This window comes from Zonotrichia albicollis, chromosome 6, assembly GCF_047830755.1.
Source record: "Zonotrichia albicollis isolate bZonAlb1 chromosome 6, bZonAlb1.hap1, whole genome shotgun sequence".
In the NCBI taxonomy this organism is placed as follows: Eukaryota; Metazoa; Chordata; class Aves; order Passeriformes; family Passerellidae; genus Zonotrichia; species Zonotrichia albicollis.
In genome coordinates, this window is record NC_133824.1 from 41,472,259 (window position 1) to 41,495,886 (window position 23,628).

The 23,628-nt window shown below is 40.3% G+C and overlaps 1 protein-coding gene across 11 annotated transcripts in view; it reads left to right on the forward strand.

The window, feature by feature from the left end:
- The window catches only part of PTPN5 (protein tyrosine phosphatase non-receptor type 5), a 110,582-nt gene that overhangs the window by 3,637 nt on the left and 83,317 nt on the right, over nucleotides 1–23,628 (forward strand). For 9 of the 11 annotated variants that reach the window (XM_074543341.1, XM_074543337.1, XM_074543332.1 and 6 more), the window contains one exon: nucleotides 19,310–19,420. In XM_074543341.1, the coding sequence (XP_074399442.1) occupies nucleotides 19,321–19,420 (100 nt within the window). In that variant the 5' untranslated portion in view covers nucleotides 19,310–19,320. Of the gene's footprint in view, nucleotides 1–6,639; nucleotides 6,729–6,772; nucleotides 6,793–19,309; nucleotides 19,421–23,628 lie in introns of those variants that run through there. The other 2 variants (XM_074543340.1, XM_074543339.1) reach the window with 2 other exon arrangements.

Here is a 23,628-nt window from a genome sequence, read left to right on the forward strand (position 1 = left end):
GTTTAGTGACCTGCTGCATGTAACCTGACTCCTAACCTCTTTGGGGCAGGAGCAGCCTTTCCCAAGAGCAGGGAACCTCCCTAAGAGTATAAACTTCCCTAGGGCTTAGATCCTTGTTTGCAGCTCTAGGAGATGGATGTAATAGAAAGTGTCGGTCTGGTAACCCTGGTTTGAGGTCATGAGTAGCTGCCAAAAATATTTATTATTTTTAGGAGTTGGATCTCTAGCATAAAAATTTTTTTTCTTGTTTGTTTTGCAATTCAGTATCATATTTAGTTTCATTCTGTGTTTTACTTATGTGTGTATGGGTATAACAGCAAGACAGTGCAACTTTCTGTATTTTTATATCAATTCTGTCCTGTGGACACAACTGCATGTGCTAACAGGACCTCATTTTTGTTGCCCTTCAGGTATAAGCAACTTACTTAAGTTACAGGGAGGTTGGGACCTGCCTTGTCTATCATCAGACAAGTAACTTTTGTTATTACAATGTATAATAAAGCCACTTAGACCATCTTTTAGAAAAGAATTAAATATGTGAGGCCGGGCTCAAACAGCAGTGAGTGCCAGCAAGAGTGAAAACCACATGTAATATATTTTATGTACATGCATTTGTTTAGGATGATGACTGTCTTTGTCACCCTATGTGTGCAAACTTGTTACTTCCAGACGGGCTGGAGTTTCAGGCAGGTTTTGAAAGCTTCTGTGAGAAGTTACCAATCACTGCAGTGTGCAGAGCCTGCTCCTTGCTAGTTTTGCCCACTGCCACACCCACAGCTAACATCACCATCTAAACTGACGTCTGTGTGGATGCACTGCTTCATCAAACTGCATAAGCTACCACACAGCTGGTCTTGATTACACTGCTTTTTAAAAATCATTCCAATGTTGTAGTCTGTGTACAGCTAGAATTGTTCTGCCCCTTGATTATCTACAGATCAGGTTTCATTAGAAGTGCTGAGGAGCACCCAGGACTCTGAAGGCAGCAGTTTTGTGCAAGATAAGAATGTTCCTTAAAGAAGCTGATGGGGGATAAAGTTCCTAGCAGACACTGACAGCATAAGATGTCACTGTAGTCTAGTTTGAAATTGCATGTCTGAAGGACAATTGGATGTCCTTGGCTTTACTAGAAGTTTTTGTACTGGAGAAACTTGATAGTGGGTTAGAAACTGCTTTCAGGAGCTGTGTAGATATGTTTGTTTCTGTTCAGTTGCATTATTACAACTATGGAACAATTAGAGTTTGTTTTTTTCCCTATAAGTGAGTGTGAATTTGAAGCACTCTACGTTAGAGGAAGACATTTAATTTATCCTGATGAACCTGTGATCTGTACCTATCAGTTCTGAATGACTTTCCTTCCAGAGCTCCTTGGAAGTCAAGGAAATAGATGGTGTAAGCTGTATAACATAACTGGTTCCAAAGGAGTCTCTGTTTGGAAGCTGAGAGTTCCAAATATGTTGGTTCACTTGCAGAAGGGTCTTTGAAACCTGCAGTTAACCAAGGTAATGAACTCCTTGATGTAATTAAATATGCAAAACATCTCATATGAATAATTTCCATACCCTTGCAGAACTTTTTGTTTAATCCCTGAGCCCTTTTGCAGCATAGGCTCCTGTCAATAGGGAACGGATTGGAAGTTGGGAGACCAAGACACCAACACTGCATGTGATACCCTAAAATACATTCTGCAGTTGTAACCACAATATTAAGTACAAACCCAACACAATTCTTGGCAGATAAATGAATGAACACTGCTCTGGGGAAAAAAAAATCCCCTATCACTAGGTATTTTAGTGGGCAAGTCCAGTGGACATAGATTTTTCCATTTCAAAAAGTTGAAGAATTTTATCTCTGCCTAATACTTCCTTTCATCTTCATTATACAGTCCTTGTAAAAAAACAATAAATGCAAAATATGGTTCTATTTGTATTTGTAAGTAGGCAGTTATCAAATGCTATCTCTCATTTCTATGTGACCACAAGAGATGTGGGAGATGGATTTATTTAATTGGGAAATTGAGGGCTAATCTACATATGGAAATTCACAAAGATTAGCATACCAAGCTTATTTTCCACACACATGTGGCCCTTATGCAATCAGACTGTGAGCTGGAAATGTTTGAGCTGAATATTTGGAATGGCTATTCTGGTGTGTAACCCTGTGTAGCCAGACTCTTAGATTTTAATTAGTACTGCAGCAATTGGTGAAATCAAATCTAAACCTAAAGGAGAATAAAACAATGAAAGGAGCCCTCTAACAGTGCAAGCAGAGATGTAGCAAGAGCACAAAGATCTTTGAGGTACATGTGCTTTGGCAAAAATACACATTTTCATCTGTGAACTCAATATGAGAAGTTAAGGTTAAAAATCCTCTTAGATATCCATTCCTTTGTTTGTTCTGTATGTGTTGAGTGAACAGAATGTTGTCACTTTGGAGGAACACTTTGTATTTACAACTGCAAATGTTTTTTCAGGTGATGAAGTATCTTGTGTTACTAGTGCAGCAAAGTGACTCTGGCATTGGACTCAATCTCTGGGGGTCCCTTCCACCTCAGAACATTCTGTGATAAACATTTGTTACTTCTTGAAATGCATGATTACTGAAATCACAATTTTACCTAGAAATCCCCATGTCCCTAGATCCAATGAGTTCTGTCTGTCTGGAGATGTCTTTATTCAAGTCTGAGGAGTACAGATAAAGATAACTCATATTAAGTGCTATTAAGAATTAGATGTGGAGAATTGGCATATGAATAGCACTGTAAAATTAAGTCTGTTAAATATAAAATTGTTTTAAATAAATGGCAAAGGAAGAGCAGACACCTGGCAGTGGGGGTTATTGATGCAAAGGAGCAAACAAGATGCTTGAAGGAAATTGATCTTTGAAAAACAAAAAGTGAATTATTTGTTAAAAATCATTAAGCAGTGTAGATTTTCTTTGTAGTGCACAAGGTTTGTTTCTCATATCACACTCTGAAGTAATTGACAGTGTAGTATTTACACTGTGTGACCTCATCAACCCAAAAGATTGTCAAAAGACATATTATAACAAATCAGGTGTGGCTTGTGAGAAAATACAGCCTAAAATTGTGAATGAATTTAAATTGAAAAACTTTTCTAAAAGTGTTTTATTGAGGAAATATACCTTAGGATGTTTTGTTTACCTTCAGTTATTTAATTTTGAATTTTTTAACAACCTACCTGTATTGTTTCTGACTTTCATAGAAGCAGAAACTTGAGACTTTCACATTCTTAAAGACTGAACAGGACCATTCATATTTACTAATATAAGGTTTGTGCACAGCTCCATTATTGAAACTATAGCAAACTACTCAGGTTATTGTTTCATAAATAGTTTAGTTCCCTTCTGATTTCACCTCTTAGTGAGGGTGGCTTAGATAAATTTAGGTGATGACTTCATTTGGACTAGTGTACACATCACTTTCTAGATGAGGTTGTATTTTTTTCTCCCCTAATTCCACACTCCAGAAAATAGCAATCCTTGTGGTTTCTCCCCTGAGGCAAACATTTCCTTCTTCCCCTCTAGATAGTTGCTGCTCCCCTTCACTGGAAAACCATATTCTGTTCATAATGCCAGTGATATGACCTCTAATGGTGTCTTAGACCGTGTTAGAAAATACAAGTGGCATTTGGTAAAGACCTCTTCTGGATATTGTTGAATACCCAAAACCACTGGGGGGAAAAAAGCTCAGAATTTTGCACAGTGAGGGTATTTGCTCTGAATTTCATCTCTCAGTTGCTATAAATAATATCCATTTTCATAATAGATGACTTGCAGTCTGTAAAAGCAGGTCATTCCAATTATTACCTTATTTCTCTTCCTGTTTCAATGGCAGGAGATTTTTAGCAGCCAACAGCGTTGCAGGCATTTTTAGGTGGATGTGACCACTTAGTGGATGCAAGATAAGGGGAAGGTTCCACTGGGGTACAGGAAGCTTTGTGTCCTTTGGCAAGGCAGGATTTAAAAGGCCAAACCTACAATTACCTCAGGTTTTGTAGCCCCATTCCTGCCTCCCACCAGCTTGCCTGGAGCATGGCTTTACTTCTCTGGTGTGTAGTGAGAGCTGTCAAGTGAACACTAAAGGGGTGGGGAGAACAGCTCTTGAAGTTTCTTCTTTGGTTGAGAGAAGTCCAGGGGGGCAGAACAGCCTGTTGGACCTGCTCATTGATCCCAGCTGGTCTCTGAAATTAGGGTTGTCACAAGCAGTCCATGGGTTGTAGGTTGGCTGTTGTCACATGCAGCTGTGGTGACAACACAAACAGCAGATGCTTTCCCACACTCTGGAGACCTGTTCTTACAATTACCTGTTGATTAGCTGCCTACCCAAAAGGCAGGCTGATGGATCTCCCTGGATGCATTCCATATTTTTCATTTTGCAGCTCATACTGATGTCTTGGAACAGACCAAAATTGTGGGATAATTAAAATACAGGTGTATATTCACAAAAATGCTAAGGAAAGCAGACCACTGCAGGCCTGCTAATGGCAGTGAGAATTCATATAGGCTTGAGGTTTCATTTTTCTCTACTCTTGCAAGATTTAGGTCATAATGTTTAGGTCAGGACACTTAGAAGTAAGCTAGGCATCTTGACTCAGCCTCCCTATGAGAGTATTTGTTTTACCAGAGATGTTATTTGAAGCATTCTTGGATATGTGATACCACTTTTGAATTTACAGTCAGTTCACTGAATTACACTTGCCTGTTTGGGTTTTTTTGTGGGGTTTTTTTTTGTGTTGTTGTGGTTTTTTGGTTTGATTTGGTTTGTGGTTTTTTGTTGTTGTTGTTCGGTTCTGTGTTTTAATGCAGGTAACGTGTGCTTAAATATGTTTTTTTCCTCATCCAGAGCCTCTGGGGAAGGGAATTCATTTTATTCATCAGGCAGGGCATTTTTTCCTGGTGGTTCTGCTGGGTCCTTTTTACTTTTAGGAACGGACGCTTGCTGCTTCCTTCCTGTACCTTGTTGAGTATGGCTAGGTTTGTTTGTTTTCTTTTGCAGAATGCCTTCCATTTGGTACTCCAACAGCATCTGTTGCCTTGTTTTCAGTGTCAGTAACAGTGTACATTACCAGACTGGGGCTTGGCTGAGGCTGTCTCCTTCAGGAGCAGAGCCTCCCTTGCCAGTGGAGATCACTGCCACCATTCCATTACCCTGACTGAAGCCTCTGCTCCTTAAGTCTCAGAATAGCAAGCCAGAGAGGTGGAATAATTTAAGTAGTTGCCTTGTTTCATTCCTCTTCTAAACATGGAAATCAGAGCCTGCAAACATTCGTAAGATGAAATGTTGGCACAGACGTGGTAATTTCTGTGAAACTGCAGATGTGACTACTTTGTTATGAAACTGCTGGGAGCCTCAAGAATTATTGTAACAAATCCTGTGTCTAAAAAGCATGTAATGGCTATTTTTTTGGGCTGATGATTGTGCTTTTGCACTTCAGAGCCTGTTTGGAGTGGTCACATAATTAAAATAGTTATTATTTTCTTTTAAATCAGAAGAGGACTTCTCTCATACTTGCATGATGTCTGTCTTGCACCAACAGAAACAAGGAGCTGAGTGCCCAAATACTGTCTGTATTTCAGCCTCTTAGTTATTGCTTTAAACCTTGTTTTCAGATGGTGCTATGTTCTTTGTGATAACTTACTGCAAGCAAATGTAATGTTCTCCATGGTATGTATGTTTTCTAACATCCCAAATTTATAAATTATGGATATTGTCCCCAAAGCAGACACTGACATTTGCTCTTTTATCCCTTTTGAGCTTTTTTGTATCATGTGCAACAGTGTCTGAATTTGTTAGGAAAAAACATTGAATTTCCTATGAGGTCTCTAGACTGTAACCCCTCAGACTCCTGATTGGAAACACTGTCAATCTTGAACATAATTTTGGCCATTGTCACAGGTCTGTGTGCTGCCAGTGGGCAGCAGATCACAAATGGTGATTCAGTGCTCCAAAGTTATCTAGTGATGCTAAATAATGAACCAGCAATTAAGCAACAATGTTTCATCTGCAGTGTAGTCTCTGCAACTTCGAACATCAATTTTCAGTCTGTTAGCCATGAGTAGATTAGATTACATTGTATTAGTTTAAATTGAGAACTGTTGCTTTCTGTTAGCCCTGGGCATGACTTTAATGTTAAACTTACTAACTTTAATAAAGGTAGTTTTTAAACCCAAAAAAATGGCTCCAGAGGTGAGATCCTCATGGTGGTGATTCCACAGTTTAGACAAGAGAGCTTATTGTCTATGTATCCAGGCTTTAGAAAAGATTTTCTTCTGCTTGGCAAGCTTGCTTCAAAGTCCTGCTAATGCTAACTCTGGCTTCACTGTGTTCTATCACAGTCTAGTGGCCTGGGATTTGTAAAGCTGTGCCTATGGGATTGCTGAGTACACTGGGAAGAGAAGGCAGTCCAAAGCTAGCTGGAATAGTGTCTGCTGTCATTTGGGAATTTGCTTTATTAAGGCATCTGGCTTACTCCCTTGGTTGTTGATGCTGAACAGAAATTGAGAATAGGTCTCTCAGCTAATTTATTGTCTGTCCTTGAAACCGGATGTTTATTCCAGTTTAGAATAGAGAGTTTCCTATCTGTGTCTACAAGCGTTTCTCCCTTCTTTTTTTCCCAGCTGATACCAACCTCTGCTGCTCTGTGCATGGCTTCCACCCTGTCCATCTGTGTCCTTCTCCTCTCCAGCCCAAGTGTCAGCTCCTGTAGGTCTGTATTTCTCTTCCTCTCGGAAAGAGCTGAGTAACCTTCCTCCACAAAGGTTTCAGACCAGGTAGTACAAACTGCTCTCTTTGTCCATTACATCCTGTCAGATTAGCAGCTTCTGATTGATAGTGATATTAACAATTATGAAAGAAGCAGCTCTTCCCCAAGAGCTGTAAAATCCCATGGTTGTAAGGGACTTAGTAGTGGCCTGAAATGAGCTGATGGCCACCACCACAGCATACATGACAGTAATTTGCTTCTAGTTTTTCCATTCCTCTTCTGCAATTGATTGCTATGGACATCATTCTGATTCTGAGAACACAGCAGGTCTTCAGAATCATCCTGATGTCCTGGAAAATGCCTCATTAATCCAGCCAGCCATTTTTAGGCCTTTTCCTGCAATACTGAACTCAAGCATTGCACTTACCTGGTTGTAATTGCTAATAGTCTTCCTTGGTTGCTGCACAATTTTAGCAGCTGATGCTTCATAAATTACCAGAAGTGGAGATGAGCAGAAATCTGAGATCCTGGTAACACGTCAGGCTAGACAAAGCCTTGCTTGCTTGTCATAGTGATTCTCATGGTATTGGTCTTTTGCCCTAGAGAAGCATTTCTTTTCCTGTTGTTTAAGAGCAGGTCTCAGACCTTAGATCAGTGTAAATTTCAGAGCTCCTCTGCTGAGCTAATCCCTCATTGCATTGTTTTGGAGCTGTTAATTGATGATAATTCTGGATGCTTAACGCATTTTGTTTGAGGATTTCTAAACCTTTTCCAGGCAGACTCGGAGACACTGGTTGGTGGGGGGAGTGGTTTTAGGGAAGCAAAGGGATTGGAAGACAGAAGAAGCTGTTTCTCTTTTGTGTGCAGTGGTGCCATGAAAAGCAAGAGCTGGAAAGGGTGAGAGAGTGATTGTTCCTATCCCCCTCTGCACCTGCCAGGCTTTCACATTTGAAGAGTGTGATGCAGAAGCAGAGCTCCATTTGCTGATGTTCCCTTTTATATGAGATAGCTCCCCAAAGAAGAGGGTCTTACACAAATGCCTTTGCTGACCTGTGTTTCTGTTCTATGTGATATCATATCTGTGCACATGATGTTAACTACTGCACAGGAAAGGAAAAGCAAGAAATCAAATCAGTTCCAGGGCTGGAGAAAGTCAACATCCCTTTTAGTTGTATGCAGGTCATCATTTCTATGCAAGGTTTAGCATCTTCACAAAACTTGGACCAAGATCACTTCAGACATTGCCCTAAAATGAAGCTTGGTTTTTCTTCATGTTGAACTTGGATGGCAGAGGGAACAGACTATGTGGTGTTGGCTGGTAAGAAGGGAAATTTCAAGGTCTGTCCACACAGGCATAGGTATTTTTTTCTGTCTGAAAGAATTCTGATACTCAGCTGAGGGGAAAAAAGTTGCTCTTCTGTTTTGGTTTGAAGTAGTGTCTAGGGAACAGGAAAACAGTGTTGGCAGCAGCTTCATTTGCTTTGAGCATTATGCCTGTCTATTCCCTGGAGAACTCATTAATTTTTAAGGCTGTGGCAGCAATAGGCTAAATGGAAACAGCAGTGATACCCTGATGGTTTGAGATAGCACATTCGTCCTTTTGGGATAAGCAGTTCTGCTTCCTGCAGAGATTGTGTGGCACCCCAAGATCACTGGGTCAGTCTAACCTGAGAAGGCAGCTGTTTAGCAAACAGGAAGATGCCATTTGGTGTAATAATGGAAACAAGAAAACTCTTCTTTTTAGAGCATTCTCTGCACTCTGAATCCTCTTAAGATTCATGTACCCTGCTACTAAACTCCACTTGTTTGTACAAAAGGGGTTTATGTAAGAAAATCAGGCTCTTGCCTGATGGTTTGTCCTGGGGAGAAAATAGTGTGTGAAAGACAAGGTTCTGAGTTACACTGATTGCTGCTTAGTGATTGCTAGTCAGGATGAGTGTTGATTATTGTCTTACAGGGTCTCAATGTTGTGAATGGATAAGCTTTTCATGCTTGGCTATGTTAAAGGTGGTCATGTTTCAGGTACATGTATGTATGGCTCAATGTCCAAATACTTAATAAAATCAAGTAAAATTAAGACAATACTGGCCTGCTGTAGGAAATCTTATATGAGGGTGGGGAGCTCCTGAGCCCTGACCTAGGAACTGAGTTGTTGTACTCAGCTTCCTTTCTTAGAAAGACATAGCAGACTGCCACTGCCTTCTGAGGCACAGCCTGGACTCTATGAGAAACTTGTGACTTTTTAAAATGGGTAGGTATAGGGGGATAGAATATAAGAAAATAAAGATAGTGTAGAAAGTAATCTTACCCCTAAGGAGTTGCAGCTGGGCCAATTAGCAAAGATTAGGAACAGGCCTGACTTTGACAGGCCACAGCTGTAACCAGTGAGAAGATGATGCTATAAAAGAGTGGGGCGGGTGAGAGGGGGGGTGGTGGTGGTGGTGGTGGTCGTGGTCGTGGTCGTCGTCGTCGTCGTCGTCGTCGTCCAGTGGCTGCTTTGTGAAGGAGAAAGAGTCAGTGCTCTGAGGTGTTGTCCACGAGAAAACACCAAGAAGGTAGGGAACTTTTGTGATAAGAAGACAACAGTATGGAACCTCTGCAATAAGATAACAACAGGTAAGTGCTTCAAAGGGGCAGTAATCAGTGCTGGGCTGCAATAAACAAGCAGGGGAAGCTGTGGCATAGCCCTGGAGACTCCATACCTGTTTGTTGTCACCTGTTACACAGCCACAATGCATGGGGCAGGATAGAAAGGGGATCCTTGCATGTCCCACTGCTGGAGCTGGTGTTCATGAGTGGGACAGCCCTGGCTGCAGCTGAGGCCTGAGGCACTCTGTGGGCAGTTCTTGGGTACACATGTACAGCTGTGAAGGTACCAGAAGTATTGAAGGATGTAGGAGGCACTTAGGACAGTGAAGGATGGAGGCATTCAAATGATGGATTTCCAATTGGTACTCAAAGCACTTAGTGGCTTTACTTTGAGCTTGCCATCCTTACTTTTAACCCTCCTGGCCTTACTTGAGTACTAAGATGATTTAATGCAGTTATGGGTGGTCATGAAGTGCCTCTGCCTGCCCTGTCCATTCTCTTAACAATGTCTAATGCTGCTTCCTCTCTGCACTATTCCAGTTCTTGGAAATGGATTGCAAGTCACAAGCAGTCTGTTCCAGCTGATGGGGCTGGAAACTGTGGGGGCTCCAAATTAGATGCTAGATAGCTTCTAGTTAAAAAAAAAACAATGCCAAGATACCGTGAAATACTCCTCATATAAACATCAAGGGGAGAGTAATGCTCCATCTAATGCAAATTATATTCAGTGTGTAAAGCTCTTATATGTACTGTATATTTCATCATGTTTGCAAGTTTATAGTGCTTATCTTCTGGGCCCTGCATTGTAAACATCATTGGCCCTGTGATGGAAGATCAAGCTCTTTAATGCAAGAATAATAGAGGAAGTATAGATGGACAGTGATCCAGACCACAGAAACAGCTTCATGCTTTGAGACCCATGGATATAAATGTGAACTCAGACACTGGGGATCCCACATTCTTTGGGGGATGCTAGCAACTTGTCTTCCACAGAGATTAGACTCAGGGGCACTTACTACCTGCAGGATTCAGCCTTAATGCCTGCCAAAATGTTTTCTGCTTTTGAAACTTGTAATGGTTCAAAGCTTCTCCTTTTTTTTTTCCAAATTTTAATTTGTTTTTTTATTTTTAGAATTAAAACACAAAATCCAATCTACTGTGGCACTAACACTTCCCCCCACCTCCCTCCCAGAGTCTCTCTTCCTGGACTGGAATCCTGTATAAAATTTTTCAGTAAGTTGCAGGTTTCTTTTGCTAGCATAGGAGGGATTTAAAACCCAAATGCTGGCAAAACCTTAACTAGCCTATTGCAAATGTGTCACTATTCATTAAGGACTCTCTAGGGTGCAGTATGTTCCTTGGTGGATTGGCTTCCTGGAAATTTAATGGCAGTTTGTGAATTGGCATCCAATTTTGTTTTTAGTCTTTCTCCTGCTACTATAGAAAGCAATTTTGGTTCTGATAATTTGAGATGTTCTGTTTTGTTTTGCTTTACTTTCATGTTGTACTTTAGGCAGGACGATGAGTCAGCTAGTGTGATCTTTGAGAAATAGTACAAAGAAAGATTTGAGTCCACTTACTCTTCTAGAAATTAAGCAAGATATTTATGCCCAGCCATCAGTTACCAGTTGAGTTCCTATCTCACCTGTTGGTGAAGCTCAGTTAAGTTTAGAAAGGGCACCTGAGACTTGTGTGTAATTCTAGCTTTATTTCTTTCCAGTAATTTTATGGGGGTTGAGATAAGACCTATAGGGTGCTGTGGGATTTATTTAGTTCCTGGTATATCTGAAGGGGAGATTATTTTGCTTCATCACATTAATGTGTTGAATTGTTTTTATTGGGGAATGCTACAATATTCTGCAGTACTTCCACAATGTCCATACAGCATTTTTGTGCAATAACTTTCTAAACAACGTCATGTGTGGGCATAGTCATTCAGGAATAGTTATTGTTTAAATACTCATCCTTTTATACTGTGGCATAACTTGTATCTGTAGACAAAGTCATAAATGTTGCAGAGTTTTGGGGACCTCCAGCTGTAAGACCCAAAGTAGCCTGTGTAGAAGAAATTATTTTGTGTTGAACAGCTTAGAGAACATATCATCTCTTAGAAGATCAACTCTCCTTAAAAATTACCATTACCATTTTTTTTAGCTTGTTTCTTGTGAAATACTTTCCAGTCACTCTGCTCTTTGTTACTTTTGTGACCTGTGCTCTGGCTCAGCAGGAAGCACACAGGCAGGCATGCACCTTCTCTGAATCAGCTCAGAATTTCATGACCAGGGCTGCACCACTCGGGCTGAGATTCATGTGGGTGGGAAGAGGCATTGTACCAGTGGTTAACTTATGGATAAAGAAAGGGGAAAGCTGTGGCTGTGCAAAGAAAGGGATGCAGAACTGAGTAAAACTGGTGAAAGGGTGAGAGGCCACATGGCTGGACAATATCTCCTGTTTTCATATCAGATTTCTCTGGTGCAGCTGCAGATTGCATCACAAGTGTCAGTGCTAATGGCCAGAGGGTGTTTGCTCTCTCTGTAGCCTCTTAGGAAGATGACCTTGAACGATTGTGGGGATTTTGCTGGGGTTGTAAGACTGGATTCAAAACTGACTCTGTCGATCTGGTATTCTTAATGCTCTCAGGAGTCCTAGGCAGAGGGATGTAGTAATTTCAATGCTTACTGTTGTGCTTTGTGAAACCCAGTGTGGGAATTGTCCTTCCTGCATGAAGACTGAGAACTGAGGCAGCTATTGTGACCACTTGTAGTGGCAGGCTCTGTAGCAGAGTTTTTGTTTGTTGTGTGGGAGGCTTGGATTTCATCAGTGCAGAATTTAATTTCCCCTTTTCACCAAGGTTGTGTTTTACAGAACTGTAACTCTGTGCATCTTGCAGAATCTGCATGAGAGCAGAGCTGATTTGTGTTGAGACAGATCTCCCACACGGCTGTGAAAACAAGTGCACAAATTCAGAGTAGCTGGGTGTAAATCTGAAGTAACTGTCATGGAGATTGATGTTCTCTCTAGGAGTTAATCTAGATTTACATCAGGGAAACTGTGACCAGAATCTCCCAGGATTCATCTTCACTAGACTTTAGTAGCTCACTAAATTAATTGCTAATTAACTTGAGATGGTTGATTATTGTGGATGCTTCCCACATATTTCTTCTTACTGTCATCAGATTTGAAGACAGAGCTCCACTAGATCAGACCAGATCTTACCTGTTCTGAACTCCTGCTTGTCAAAAGCTGTTCCCTGCAGCAAGATATGAACACTGAGCACAGTCAGCAGACATTACACAAGGAAGTAACTGCACTACACTGCAGTCCTGGGGAATCTAAACTTGTGCACATTTGGGTCAAAACCAGTGGGGACACAGCAGCCCATATTGCTGAAGGCAGCTAGAATAAGCAAGGGGTTTAGAGAGATCCTGCAGGGTAGTCCCAGATAACCCTTAAGGCTGGCCTTGCCAGTTTCTACAGTGGAGTACAGCAGTGTGAGACTTGTCCCTGATGTAAGTGCAGTAGTCAGAGTGAAGTGGTTTCAGAGCTGAGCTATCCAAGCACTGGCATGAGCTACCTCCACTCAAACAACTTCCCTTGCATGGCAGAAAGCAGGTGCTTTGTTAACTCTATACAAAGGAGGTTGTAACGTGAAGTATCTCATGGTAAAATACCAGTTCACAGTATTCAGGGACATTGGGAGGGAAATAGCCAGAGCTATTTCTTCAAAGTCTGACAACATTGAGGCATCCTTACTCTTCAGATTTCGCTATGAACATGACACTGAAAAAACACACATTACTTGTGTGTCTTTTGTATTGCTGGAATGAAATTGGTATCCCAAAAGGATGGGGTGTCTGATCTTGCTGTAGTCTGGGCAATGAAGTTTTATGATAAGCTTACTCGAAAAGTAAATTTAGTTTCTGTTCCAGGGCCCTCCACAACAGAGGCAGAGCAGGACAGTTAAAGCAAACCATCTAGAGAACCTCTCATGCCCTTGAAAATTGTGAAAGGATCTGTGCCAGGGCTGAAAACAAAACTAAATTAAGCCTCTATTCAATAAAAAAATCCTTATTCTTAACTAAACATGTTGTTAGGTCCCATCAGGGAATATGTCTAAACAGTCTAAATTTAAAAGTTGCCTTTTCTTTTACAAATATGCTTAAGAACCTCCCAGTCCTTTGGCTTCACTTTGAACTGGTCTGCCTCCCAGCAGCCTGCAGCTTGAACTGGGAGGGCCTGGTCACTGCCTGATGAACCTGCAGTGGAGATGTCAGGATACAACAAATGGGTGATCATCTTCCCTGCCTGCATGCCAGAGAGAAGGCATGGTGCCAAGCAGATCTGCGCATTAGATGACTAACAGCTCCCACACTGCCAGTGTAGGCAGGGAATATGCAATGCAGCCACATATGTGTCTCAGAACCACACCGGGTGCTTTTTATTCTTAATGTTTGATTTTGTTTTTAAATAGGAGTTCAGATCTTTGAGCAGGATGTTTATCTCTATGCACAGAAAACAATATTGGTCATAGCTTTTAATATACGATCAAGTTTTTAGAACAACCAGCTGATGTATCTGTTGTGAGTGACATCAGAATTTCAAGTAACTGCTATAAATGCTCTCTAGGATGGCTGTGCATATCATGTGTAATTTTCTCAGTTTACCTTTATTTAGTAGCTAGAAAATAGCTTTTTAAAGAAAGTAAGATTTTTTTTCCTTTCCAGTGGGAATATTGTTTTAAAGCTTTGTATTTAATGTTTGGGTTCCTGTTTAATTTTTTATTAATACTTTTGCCCTGGTTGCATTTTGATCACTCTTTTTTGGGTAAAATTGGTGGGAGGTGTTCACAAAAATCATTATGCTGTAACAAAGGAGTTGAATTTCATTTGATACTTGCTAAGGCTTAGTTTTACAATGTACATGGGGATGTACAATGAGCTGAACCCCCAGGGAAGTCCTGTAAGTAGAGTGCAGTTCACCTTAGCATTTAATTTAGCAGTGAGCTTCCTCTGAAGAGGGTCCCCTTTTCCTCAGTGGTGGCTAACCCACACCCCACCCAATTAATTTATTTTCTGTCAGTTCTGCAAGCTGAAGCAGCCTTGCTGCTGCGTGGATAGCTGATCAAGGGGGATAGGATGCAGTAGAGGAAACTGAACAGGGTGAACAAACCCCTCTCTTTCTGCAGCAGTGAAAGGTTAGATCTTGCTAAATGCAACACAAAGTGAACCTCAAGTGTTTATGGTTTGGATGGTGGACTCATACAAATTCCTCAAGAAATATTAAGGATACCTCTGAGCTAAGAGCTCTACAATGACAGAATGGTAGGCAGTCTCTTGAACTGAATCTGAAAAAAATGGAGAAACAGGAAACCAAAGACAGACTCTCAAAGCACTGAGATACAGAGCTGTGGCCTCACAACCAGTGATGATCCAGTGTTCAATGAACAAACCTCTCTTGTTCCCAGAGTTAGAATTTCTTCAAGTTTATCATGTTTTTACTGACATCTCATAAGGATACAGTATTGTGGAAAGCAGACTTACAGTGCACAGGCAGAGAAGAGGTGAAGTCCTCAGAGGTTTTCCAGGACATGCTTCCATTGACAGTGGCAGAATCTGTCAGTATCTATTTAGCACTGAGTAACTATCTGATGACAAACTAATTTTTGAGTTTAAGAGGGAACAAAGCCCTATTTCCCTTACAGAGCTATTCAATAGCCTGTGTGATATGGGATTGGTCTCTATTTACTCTATTTTAAATGCCTGCTTCTGCTTTCTTGATCTCTAAGTTGATATCCCAATCCCCTGTGCCTCTTATGTTGGCTTTGCCAGTAAAAATTGCTCTTATGTGGACTAGCAGTTAGAAGGGACTGTGTGGAATGACTGGGATGGCAGTCTGTAGGGGGATAGACTATAAGAAAATAAAGATAGTGTAGAAAGTAATCTTACCCCTAAGGAGTTGTGACTGGGCCAATTAGCAAAGATTAGGAACAGGCCTGACTTTCACAGGCCACACCTGTAAGCAGTGAGAAGAGTGCTCTAAAAGAGAGGGGTGGGTGAGAGGGGAGCTGGAGTCAGTGGCTGCTTTGTGAAGGACAAAGAGTCAGTGCTCTGAGGAGCTGCCCACGAGAAAAACACCAAGAAGGTATGAAATTTTTGTGATGAGGAGACAACAGTATGGAATCCCTGCAATAAGATGGCAACAGCAGTCCTCAGATAGTCTGCATTCTATAACCTGTGCTTTCCACCCAGGTGGTTAATTAAACTTGGTCTTCAGATCCCAAGACAGAAACCACTTATGCGCACACTTCATTTTAATAATGTTTTTTTGTTCCTCTGCCCCAAGAGTCTTATCCGTGTCTTCTGGTTTGTCCGTTCTCAAGAGGGAGAGAAGGGAATGTAAGGACAAAAGGAGAATGTGTGGCTCCATGAAGTCTCATTTTGGGCAAATAGTCTTGTCTGGGGACTGTAGATTAAGTGGTGGAATATCTTACAACATCTCTATGGATTGCCTGGATGATGTGTTCTTTGGAATAGGTGCTATATCCTTTCCAAAGAGGGAAAATATGATAAAATGGGTTATTGCTATTGCTCATTCTGTATTCCATGCTCTGCAATTGCATTACTGTTCTTTGATGATGCTCCTGCAATTTAGCCTCCTTTGTTACCCTGTCAGTGCCAGGGTATGTTCACATGTAATTGTGTGTACTGTAGTGTACTGTTTTATATAATTGTGTGTACTGTACTACCACACTGTAGTACACATTTTTACTTGCACCTGGGCAGACCATGTCATTGTTATCAGCAAAGATTAACTTGGTAGTTTAAAAACTTGCGATTTTCCTCATACATAGCACAAGCTAAAGTCATTCTTGGTTCCATGTAGTCTGAGCATGCTTCTGGGTATTTGCTACCAGGAATTTGGCAATTGCTTCTCAGTCCTCTGTGACACATCCTCTAGATATTTCACACAGCTCAAAATCAGGTGCTGAAATCTTATCTTAACTTGGAGCATGATTTTGCTGGCACTTTTGCACATGAGTGAGTGCTTCTGTGGCTGGCTGGAGCTGCTTCTGTCAGAATAACAAAGGACACACCAGAGTTTCAGAAGGAAGGTTGTGCACTTGTGTTGCCTTTAATGTGAGTTGCTTTCTGTGAAACTACTTGGCCTTGAAGGTTTTCCTTGTAGTCAAGGGCAGATAGAATCATGTCTTCTACATCAATGTATAGTAGGTGTAAAATGCTGCCAAATCTCAGCATTGTTTTCACATTGGGTTTGCACTGATAATAACTGTAATGTGTAAGTTAATTGAAAATAAGCCTTTATCTATTTCAGAGGCAGGAGTGATTCCTGCCTTGCTTTAGTGGTATTTTCCTTTGATCATTCACATGCTGTTGGAGAGACAGAAGTACAGGACATATTAGGCAATAGATGGATATTTCTTTCACCAGTGTAAAACTACACCTGTCCCTAAATTAAATGATTGGGTAAGAGGAAGAATGCTAGAGTTTGGAGGCAGTATAAATTATTAATAATAATTTCTAATATTAATAAGAATTAAGTGTGGAGTCTGGCAAGGCACCTGCACTGAATGCAGAATACAACAGTAGAATATAATTTAGGAAGAGGCAACTCTCTCTTTATAGAGGAGTATAGATCTTCAACATTAATTCTTATTTGTTTGGCCTCTCTGGAAATGTTGTGATACCATGTTCATTGTACACAGTGTGCAAAGAAAACAGTTATATACCAGTATTTGAATATTGTGGTGAACTGCATGCACTAAGGGAGGTCAAAGAAAGCATTTGGGGCTACTGTCATTGTAACAGCTCTATGCTAAAAACTCCGTGTGGTTGGGTTACCTTGTGTAACCACAGTAACTAAATGCAAATATTCTTACTCCAACTTTTCAGAAGCACAAACCTCTTCTGGCTTGAATTTTACTTCTTGTCTTCTACTTGCATTGGACTGAGGGCATGCAGAGTTAATTACATTTCCACTTAGCAGAAGTGATAACCTTTGCTTTCTGGGGCAACCTGTTCACATACCAGAGCCCTTTGTGTCAAGACAAGAAGTGCTGTGTAGAAAGGTATAACATCCTTTATTAGATCACTAATAAGGTGCAGTTTAGGGATGTAATTTGGCCTTTAATAGCGCGCCAAAAGACATAAAGTTCCTTACAAAATCCAGTTACTCCTTAGTTCTGCACCTCGTAGCAGTCCTGCTGGAGAGACATGAGAGCATTGCAAAGCCTGTTTCTCTGGAGCTGTTGCACACAACTGGCAATTATGTCATTGACAAGTTTGAGAGGCAGTGGGGGTGCTGATGGTAGACTCAGAACTGTCCACACCATCTTTTCATGGGGCTTTTAAGTTGTTTTTAGTAGCACCTGCTCTGTAAAAGAAGGTTGACTTCCTTTGGGACTTGGCTGCAACACATCTTTTCTGGTTTGAGCTTGGATGGAAGAAATCACATCAGAAAACTAACTTAACAAAAACATCTCGCTGAAAATAATCAGTGGTCATATTTTCCTGGGAAGGAAGGAGAGGTGTTTCTAAGTGGCTATAAAAATATAAATACCATCTGTATGATGTATTCTTATTTTTTTCTGGTTTTAGGAATAACTTTTGGATTATGTTTGGAGACACACTGGGTATGCAGACAGTAATTCTTATTCTTGGACTTACATACAATGTTTGTATTATTACAAGTGAAAGAGACAGCATGTATCCAGGCCTTTACAGCCAGTTTCATCCCTTAGTAATCCCTTGTCCTGAGTAGCAGAGGATAGCTTCGTCCTAAGATGTGCTATATTGCATCAGGTGATTTTCTGAGTGCCTCACACATTACTCTGCTGTTTTGCTTTTACCTAGATACTGTCTTCTTGTATACTGGTGTCTTCTAAAGTTGTGACTTACTTTTAAATGTTCTTTAACATACAAATGTGCTGCTCTATATGCAGTGAGCACCTCATGTCCCAGTGTCAGAGATAAAGTCTGCATATTTAAATAATCTTGGATTTATTAGCCTGTTCAGAACCAGCAAGATCGTTTTCTAGTCAAAGGATTTCAACAGTACCTCTGTAGGAGAGAACACTTTCAGAATATAGCCCTTTAAACTCATGTTCTTAGGAGACTTCTTGATGGGGTTTGTGAGGCACAGAGTACTGACATCAGTATAAAGAGTTCTGTTTGTCTCGGTGGACTTTGGGAGAGACTGAATGAACTGGCCTGATGTTCGCAGTGCAAGGTCCTTTAAAATTAGATGACAAATCACATAAGCTTTGAAGGCAGAGCACTTCATCATCTGGACAAAAAAGGCATCTCTGGCCTTTCCTTTAGCTGAATGTGTGAAGGAGGAAAAGGTCCTTACAGTTTGTTAGGGGTGAATTTCTTTCCACCTGCCTGCATGGCCTTCTTTGCCCGTGGTTTTGTCATACTTTTAGTGGCATGTTTGGCACATGCTCTCTGAGGTTATGATGGACTGTTCCCAATTTATGTGTTCAGTTAGCCCCTCTGTGTGATAGGTATAGCACATTCAACAGTCCTCCACAAAGAAAAGGGCTTTTGTCTGGTATTCAGACCTTTAAGTCCTCTTGGAGATTTTAGTGAAATGGGGAGTTATGATTTCGGCGGAAGACTTTTTTCTTATGGAGCAGATGGCTTCTAAGGGAGCTTAGTTTATGGATTGCCTCCTTTTCCTTAAGTATTAAAACATTTTATGCTACATACCTTTTGATTCTGGTAGTTTGCAGTTCCTTTATGCAAGCAATAAGTAAAAGCATATTCATCAATGATAATATGGCAATATACTTGATCTCCTTTCCATGTTTCACCTCACCCCACACATTAGTGGGTTGACTCTTTCTTTATGGATGAGCAGCTCGTCACGGTCTTTTAGAATTTATTGTCAAGAAGAATTGTGTGTAAAAGCCCAGAATGGTTCTTAGACATCTGATAGTGTTAAAGCTTAGATTTTTTTTTTCCTTTATTTTTCAGGATTCTAGTGCATGAAGGACATAAATGATAATCCCAGAGGACCATCTGTCCTGGAGCAGGCATTGGAACCAAGTTACTATGTGACTGAAAGGACTGAGTGCAAGTCAGATGGTAAGTAAGATAAGGAGGATGTAAGTTGTCAAAGGAAGGGGACCAGGACACCAGGTGGTTTATCACAGGTCCAGTTTATTGAAGAAAGTATCAACCATTTATACAGCAAATAATAAGCTTATGAATATTCTGTAAGCCAAGCAATCTATTGGTTAAACTATACCATGAACTCTTCCTCATTCCTTAGGAGTTACAGCTCTCTTTTCTCATGTCTCTTTCACTGTTTGTTATCACACTACAGCTAAGCCCAAGGACATGCTATCTATGCAGGTGCAGGACTTGGAATTAGCCATGGCTTTGTACTTTTCCAGTGTCTAGCCAGCCAAACTCCCAACAGATAGTTATCATGCTGTCACTTCAGTACAGATGAAAAACACTTTCATACAGTCCTGCAGAACTTAGCCTAATTTGCAGGTTTTAAGTGCTTTGCAAAGCCCAGATAGAATAGGAGGTAGTTTTTGCTAGATCTTTTCGTGGTGGAGTATATATTTTAACCTAGCTGTGGTTCTCACATCATTCAGAGTCCATTTTACCTCCACTGCCTACTTGATGTCTATGCAATTCTTTCTAGATTGGAATTTTAAGGTAACCTAAAGAATTGAGCTGTTGTCTCTTAAAAGCTCTTTGGGAAGTCCTTTCAAATCCAGTTCATAGCTGTTTCAAGCATTTTTTCTTCTTTCTGTATAATTGATTCATGGTAAACTGTAAATAAATTAGTTTTGTTTAATCATCAAGGAAGTGGGTGTTTTCAAGCCATTCTGGACTTGTTTCTAAACATATTCTGTCTCTTACAAGAAAGTGTTTTCTGTCTGCTTAGTGAGGGCTCTTAGAGCAGCTAGGGCTTTGAATCCTGCATCCAGTGTAGATAAACCTTCTTTGGTTTTATTAGTTGATTACCTGATTTATTTACTGGTTGCAGTTAATGCTGCCCTTGGACTGGCCTTTGGTACCTCCTTGCAGTCTGTTGCAGTTTCTGGTTGTTTTTATGCTGGAGGAGCCAGTGCATCTGACGTGGGTGGGCCCTCAGTATCAACTCCCCTCTGCAATGAAGACCCAGCTTGTGGAAAGAGGATGCTGCAAATCTTCATTAGGGATGTTTGGAGGGCAAAAGCATGTGCTCTATGCAAATAAGCTGTGAGGGAATGAGTTCTTTCTGTATAATTTACTGCTAAAAAGCCCTTTATCAGCTGTAATCTTTTTTATGTAAGAATCTCGAAAAACTTCAGGTAGCTTACAGGTATTTATCCTGGGCATTCCCATCTTCTTTACAAATTAGATATAAGGGGTCAGATTTTGACAATTGAAAATCAATGCCTGCCACTCATTTGATTTGACTGAAGGGTAGAAAGGAGGTGCTGTCTTTTCTGTAAGCTCAGAGAGTCATGTTAGTGTTACACATTTTGGGTTTTTTTTTTAACAAACTTGTACAGATCATTTGAGGTCAGGGTTAAACCAAGGCCATGAAACATCAATGAGATGGTGGGTGTTTTATTGAGATGGTGGGTAATTGTGCAAAATAATTGCAAGTCTCATTATGCTAGGACATTGTACAAACATACAATAAATGACAAACACACATTTTGCCTCAAAGCACTTATTCTTGATACTTTGGCATAAGTAAAAGCATGATAACTTATGTTACATGACACTTATAAACTATATTAATTTCAAAGCAAGACATGAGCACCATTCTGCTGCTATGCAAAATAATGAATTCAGAAATCACTGTGCTTATCAAATTTATCCCCTTACTGTAATTTCTAAGTAAAAATATGAAAGTAAAATTTGTAAGTAAAAAATTGAAATTTGTAGTAAAATATAGTTAAAAGTATGGAGTTAAGGTAAATTCGTTCCATCCGCCAACAGAGAAACCATACCCCCTCTGTTTTTAGCTGGAGAGCTAAAAAAAAATAATGATGTGCTATAAATCCAGTACATGATTCTTAGGGCTACTGAGTATGTTCAGAGCTCTTTCATGCTTCACTTTCTATTTCCTGTCCACCAATGTGACTGCTTTTGGGGGGAAATGTGTGAATGGTTCTGATAGAAGACTATTTATTTCTTTATTAATTATTACTTTTTCTCCTCCTGGTTTATAAGGGTCTTCATTTCTTACCCTTGTGTCTTTGCTTAAGCTTTGACACTGCCCTTCTCTCATTCCAAGGCCAAAATACCCAGTGTTCATGTGCTGAGCCTGCAGGTTGTTCATAGAAAAGATCTTGAATCCAGCAGTGATTACTGGCTTACACTTTATATGTGGGCAATACAAAGGGAAGTTTTTCAAGCAGTTTTGTTTTTATTGCAGAATAAGGCGTGGGTAGTTCTGCCTTGCAGAAAAGCTTAGCCTGGAAAAACCTGGTGTGGGAGGGGAGAAAGAAAAGATCGACAATCATTTAACATGTGGCATCAAAGTGGAATAGTTCCAGCAAAGAAACTCTGCTGAAACTTCCCAAGTGAATGTGAGCTGAAGGTTGTGCACTTCCTTTCATGTTAACTTGCTAGAGCCAGCATGGAAGCATTGCTAAAGCACCATAGGAGGAATTCTGTGTCTGGAGGCTACCCCTGGCAACTGTGCTTGATGAAAAGTACCCTGGAAAGGCCTCAGTCTGAGGTGGCTGAGCACACTGCTTTTGGCACAAGAGGCAAAGGCACTTAGAAAGTATCAGTGATGCTAATTTCGGCAAAGGCTAAGGTGTAAAAAATTCAAATCCTTGTCTTTAATGTGATGGAAGATGCTCCAATGAATGCTTGAAGTAGAAATCATCCTCCAGGCATTGTTACAGGACTGTAGACTGGCCCTTGTTTCAAATTTGGCAAAGAAAAGGCTAAAAAAAAGTTCAGCTGTCAGAAACACAATAATAAACTTCAGTATTGCATAAAATACAATGCAGAGCATGGCCAAAGGTCACTTCAATGTTGTAGTGCTGAAGTTGAGCAATCAATTACATTCATACAAAATACTGCTTGCTTTGCAGGGCATAGGAGCTAATGAGAAACCTGTAAGGCATGACTTGATTAGGGTAGGTTGGAGGGCAAATTAAAATTCTGAAAGATTTCTTTGGAAACTGTTAGAATTTGTTTATGCCAGCCAGTTAATACAGATGGTGAAGCCATAACATTATGGACTAGATTGAAAAATGGTCATTTTAAGTAATCATAAGTTTACTTATTTCACGGAAATGCTTCATGTTCTCATGCTCACATCCAGCACAGTGCATGAAGCAAAAAACAGAGTGAGTGAAATGAAACTGGATGGTGTTCCTGGAGGTTTGCAAAGTTTTGCTGTATCTGCACGACAGAGCCACGAGCTGCTCTTGTGCGGGTGGGAAAGAGGATACAGATAAAAGAGGTCACATGAGTCTGTGGGGATGAGCAAAATTAACATGCTATTTCTGAAGGAATGTGCACTTGGGTTGACAGTTTGGATTTGAAGGCTTTCAGTCAAATCTTTATTAAAGCAAGTTTTATTCTGCAATGTGTACACAAAACACTGTAGAAAATTAAACAAATAAAAATCTCAGTTAATCTCTTAATAGCATTTAAGAATCAGAGAGATGATGAGGATGAGGCAGTTTGCAGTGCCAAGGAACACTCTCTTCAAGTCAGTGACCCTGATTTCAATCAAGAGTTAAACTGAAAATCAGTCCCTTCTTTTTGACAAGAATTTGTTTGGTAAATTATCATCTGCCAGTTTTAGTTCTATGGTCCTATTGATTTAGATGGTTCTATTGATTTAGAACAGTTTTAATACAGTTTCTTTCAGTATTATCATATCTTTATTGAGGACTGGGTAACTTCTTGGGTTTTGGCAGATTTTTTCTGTTAATCCTTTTTATACTTGATCCTTTCTCAAACTAGGCAGGTGGTGAGTTGACTTGATGCTCTTCATTCTCCTGTGCTCTGCATAAAATTGTCTTGCTTCACACTATGTAGAGGTAATTGGTAAACTGGCATTTGTAATTTAAAGGCTTGACCCTGTTGATGGTGTTCCCTGATGTATGTTTACTCCTCTGCCAGCTCCATTAGCCCAGCACAGCAGTCACAACATCAAGGATATCTTATTGTTGGATACCCAGGGTATTAATTTGTTATTCACACTAGGATTTCATATGGTGTTTAAGGGAATTATTTGCTTTCTGAAGAAGTTCCAGTGAAAACTGGAAATTTTTGATACCTTTCAGGCATACTGCATGAAAACACAACAGAAT